Genomic DNA, 4,814 nt, shown 5'->3' on the forward strand with positions numbered 1-4,814 from the left:
ATAAATTTAAAAAAATAATAATAAAAATAAATAAATGTTATGAAGCTAAAAGAGAGTATTTGCATTAGGTACATCAAACACTGGGATTCTTACTTTTTTTTTTTTTTTTCTTTTTGCGGTACGCGGGCCTCTCACTGTTGTGGCCTCTGCCGTTGCGGAGCACAGGCTCCGGACGCGCAGGCTCAGCGGTCATTCCTCACGGGCCCAGCCGCTCCCACACTGATGGGAACAGACTTTTCTGTACTGTTTTATTCTTTGCTCATTCTGTCCCAACTCCCTCAGATCCTTCAGGGCTCAGCTCAGGTGCCGTTCTTCTCTGAAGCTGCCCCATCTTCCCTGAGCCAGACAGGGAAAGGACTCTTTTCCCCGCCCCACCCCTAATTCCCTAATACCTCATTAAGGGCATTTATAATTCGCATTGTATGATTATTTGGGTACAAGTTCCCTGAGAACTGCTCCATACCTTGCCCACCTTTGTATCCAAAGCCTCCCCACTTGTCATTTTCCACTCAGGAATACACCTAGAACTGCTTGATAAATGTTTATTGAGTGAACAAGTGAATTCCAGGGAGCTGGATTTGCACTGGCTGGTCCAGGGACCTAGAAACAGCAATTTTATAAGTAGTGTGTCTCAAATTCTTTCCTTGAAATAGCCTTAGTAAAGTGAGTGTTTATGTAGGATGGTCTGGGGAAATACCTAGAAGCAACTGAAATTTCCTTGAAGGCACATGTTTTCTCTAAAAATTCCTAAAAATTTTGCAACCTACCCTGATATAGCTCTGGGTTTATCTTATTTCCAAATAATAGTGTAATTTACTTACCATTTATTATTCAGGTTCTCCCAGAAGTCTTGAAATAAAAATTATGCTTCAGAAATTGGCCCACCCTCAGCAGTATGTGTCTCTTGGTTTGAGTATTTGATAAAGGATTTGACATTGAAGAAGTTGCTTTACAAAACAGTAATAATTTGTTAGCCTGCAAGATATTATGATAGTATTCTGCCTCTGGTTGGTGGCATGTTTTAATTCTAGGAGAGAATATATGGAACATGTATATCTACTTATAAGAGGCAATATTTTCTAGTTAGGTAGCATAGTTTGGTGCTCAATAATAAAACAAAAGATTTGGAGTCATGCAGACTTTGGTTGAAATCTTGGTTATATTTTCATTCTGACTTTATACAAATTAACCCCTCTAAGCCTTGGTTTTCCCACCTATAACACAGAGGTGGGAAGAATAATGTTCCCCGACTCCTTGGGTTGTTGTGGATATTGAGTGAGCTATTGCTTGTATAGCCCTTGGCACTGTGACTAGTACATAGTAAGTGCTCAATAAATAAATAAGTGGGCCAGAGACCCAGACCAGCAAACAGGTGATTACAGTTCTCAGTGAGAAGTGCTGGGGCAGGGGATACCGGGTCCTGTGGGAGTTCCAAGAAGGACATTGGGGAAGGAATGTCCTTCCTGGAGGAATTGACATCTAATTTGAGCAGTTGAAAGGAGGTCAGGGAGTGTTATGGGCAGAAGGAAGAATAATGAGAGAGCTTGGCTCATGGCAGGAAAGGAGGGGTGAGAGGTAAGGAAGAAAATGAAAACGGCAGGAGCAAAAGATCATGCAGGACCAGGTAGCCACGAAAAAAGTTTGTCTTTCATCCAGAGAGCAATGGGGGCCATTGAAGAGTTCTAACCAGGGGAGCAACAGATCAGATATGCAAGACTGGGCACAGAGAGACTGGTGAGGAGGTAAGAGATAGTGTGGCCTGGACTGGGGTTGGCCAGGAGCTGGAGAAGGTGGCTATATCTGTGAGACATTCAGGAGGTAGTGATAATGATTGAGTGTAAGTTGGTGGAAGGAATTGGGGAGGATGATCCTCAGGGAGTGCACAGTGGTGCCTTCCACCAAGACAGGGACAGAGAGAAGGAGCTGGGACCAGAAGGGAGGTACAAGATGCCCAGTTTGGTTTTGGACATATAGACTGTCTGTGAGATAGTCACATGAAACCATCCTATAAATGGTTGGATACATAGATCTTCAGCCTTGGAAAATGTGGTAGGCTCAGTAATGGCCCGCAAAGATACCCAGGTCCTAATCCCTGGAACATGTAAATGTTATCTTATATGGCAAAAGGAATTTTGCAGATGTGATTAATTTAAGGTTCCTGAGATGGGGAGATTATCCTGGATCATCTGGGTGGGCCAAAAATGTAACCATAAATGTGCTTATAAATTGGAGATCAAGGGAGATTTGACCACAGAAAAGAAGGTAATATGACCCAGAAGCAAGATGCCCTTTAAGACGGAGGAACTTGGCCACAGGCCAAAGAATGCAAGGAATGCAGTTCTAGAAGCTGGAAAAGGTGAGGAAATAGATGCTCCCCTAGAGAATTTGGAGGGAGCGTGGCCCTGCTGATACCTTGACTTCAGTCCAGTGAAACTCACTTCAGACTTCTGACCTCCAGGATTGTAAGAGAATAAATATGTGTCGTTTTAAGCCACCAAGTTTGCATTAATTTGTTACAGAGGAGTCGAATACAGGAGACATCAACACCAATGGTGTAAAGAGAGCTGGTGGAGTTGGATGAAGGTGTTCAGGAAGCCTGAGTAGAGTGAGAAGAGCAGAGGGTCCAGCATTTAAGATACACGCAGAGGAAGTGCACCTCAGAAAGGGCCCTAAGAAGGAGCAGTCAGAGAGGAGGAGGACCACCGAGGAAAATGGTCCTTTTTCAAAAAATGAAATTACTGTTTGCAGTAGTTTGGGCTGAAAACAGGCTAGAGTGGGTTGCAGAGTGACTGAGGGGTGAACCAGAGTTGTATTTCACAGCCTATTGGTCTTGTCTCCTCCACCAGACTGTACACATTTTTTCCAACTTTGAATTCTATTCCACAAATAGTATAAATTCATTACCAAAATGTTAGGATAGACAGATTAGCTAAAAGAAGAAATTACTCATAACATCCTCAGCTGGAAATATTTTAGTGTATATCTTTTCAGTTTTTTTTTTTTTTTTTTCACGCAAACTACATAATCCTCTCAGTCACTTAGTGGGGTGAAATACCATTAGGCCATTTCAAGAGGTGGAAAATTCAGGCTTAGAGAAGCAAGCAATTTACTCAGCTTGTACACAGCTGGTCAACAGCAGCACCGGGATGGGGACTTAGACCTACCTGACTCCAAAGCCAATGTTCTTCACCACAGTGTTTCCCTGATATTTTCCAGAGGACTTCAGGCTCCTGAAATAAATCTAAGTGGATTTTTACCCTGAACACCATCCCTCATCCACCCAAATATATAGGTGGTTCCCAAGAGGCAGAAGATAGTGGGTGGGGAGGAGTGGCAATCTTTAGCCCGGTGGGGTTGGTGAGCCATGTTGAGGAGTGAAATGCAGGAGACTGAGCCCAGGAAGAATGAAGGTGTGGGTGAGAAGGCCGGATAAGAGGGAGCCAGTTCCTGAGCGCCTATTGGGTACACGCACGTGTAAGGTTCCCTCCTCGTAACATCACAACCAAGTGAGCATCAGACTTGCCAATTTTCAGAGAAGAAAACTGAGGTTCCAAGACGGGATGTAATTTTCCCCAAATCACACAGCTATCCGAGGCGCCGAGCCACAAAGACCCTGGAGGCGGGGCACACTATTTAGGGGAGGAGCGAAGGGGCTGTTGGGCGGCCCTGGCTGCACGCAGAGCAGAGGCCGAGAGCGGGGTATGCGGAGCAAGGGAGGGGTGGGGCGACTCGGGGCGGAGCGGGGCACCGAGATCCTCCCCGCCACCACCCCGGGCTTGGGAGAGAGACGAGGGGCTGTGTGAGGGTGAAGCTCAAGGGGTGAGGTCATGAGGACTGGGAACTAATGGGTAGGAGAGGGAAACGCAAGGCGCATTAAGGAGGGATGCGGAGATAGGGCACCGAGGCTTTGGGAGGCAGGGTGACTTCGGAGGCGTGGGAGCGGGACAAAGGGGCAGAGCCGTGGACGCGCCGAGAGAGAGGTAGCTTTAAGAAAGGGAGGCCAAAGGACCCTGCAGAGAGGCATGGGGCGGGGCCGCGGAACCGGGTGAGGGGCCGAGGGCGGGGAAGTGAGCCAGGGGCGGAGCTCTCTGGAGATGGGAGGCCAGAGGGATGGGTCGATGGGCCGGGGGCGGGGCAGTGAGCCAGGGGCGGAGCTCTCTGGGGATGGGAGGCCAGAGGGCTGGGCCGAGGAGCCGGGCGAGGGGCCAGGGGCGGGACTCTCAGGACTGGGAGGCCCGCGAGGGCCGGGGGACGGGCGGTCCAGGCTAAGGTGGGGAGCGAGACTGGAAGGCCGTGGGCGGGGCCGAGAAGCGGGTGGAGTGGGAAAGGTCTGGGCTCCCAGGACGAGAGGGGAAGCGGCTGTGCGGAGCAAAGGCGGTCGGGGGCGGGGCGGCGCGGAGGGGGCGGGGCGGCGCGGAGGGGGCGGGGCGGCGCGGAGGCCAGGACGGCGCCCGCGGCGGGCTGGGAGGCCGGCCCAGAGCACTGCGGCGAGCGACCCCCGGGCCCCACTCCGGCAGCCCCGGCGCCCCGACCACGCGCCCGCCATGCCCGAGCAGCTCAGCGTCGCAGAGTTCCTGGCCGTCACTGCAGAGGACCTCAGCTCCCCGGCCGGGGCTGCCGCCTTCGCCGCCAAGATGCCCCGGTGCCGCGGGGCAGCACTGGCGCGGGAGGAGGTGAGGGGGCCGAGGCGGGAGGGGTCTGGGGTCTCGGCAGGGCTTCGCCTTGACCTTTACAGGCGTGACCGGAACTGCGATGGCCCTCCTTACCGCGCCCCAGAAACCTTCCCCCTCCCTAGAGCTGTGAGAACAGAGTGC

At 50.8% G+C, this 4,814-nt stretch overlaps 1 protein-coding gene across 3 annotated transcripts in view; it reads left to right on the forward strand.

Moving 5' to 3' along the window:
* The first annotated feature begins 4,459 nt into the window (after positions 1-4,459).
* The window catches only part of ASAP3 (ArfGAP with SH3 domain, ankyrin repeat and PH domain 3), a 32,224-nt gene continuing 31,869 nt past the window's right edge, over positions 4,460-4,814 (forward strand). For all 3 annotated transcript variants that reach the window (XM_082834124.1, XM_082834125.1, XM_082834126.1), the window contains exon 1: positions 4,460-4,673. In XM_082834124.1, coding sequence (XP_082690250.1) covers positions 4,545-4,673 — 129 coding nt within the window. In that variant the 5' untranslated portion in view covers positions 4,460-4,544. The remainder of the gene's footprint in view (positions 4,674-4,814) is intronic.

This window comes from Leucopleurus acutus (genome assembly GCF_964270905.1).
Source record: "Leucopleurus acutus genome assembly, chromosome: 2".
Taxonomy (NCBI): Eukaryota; Metazoa; Chordata; class Mammalia; order Artiodactyla; family Delphinidae; genus Leucopleurus; species Leucopleurus acutus.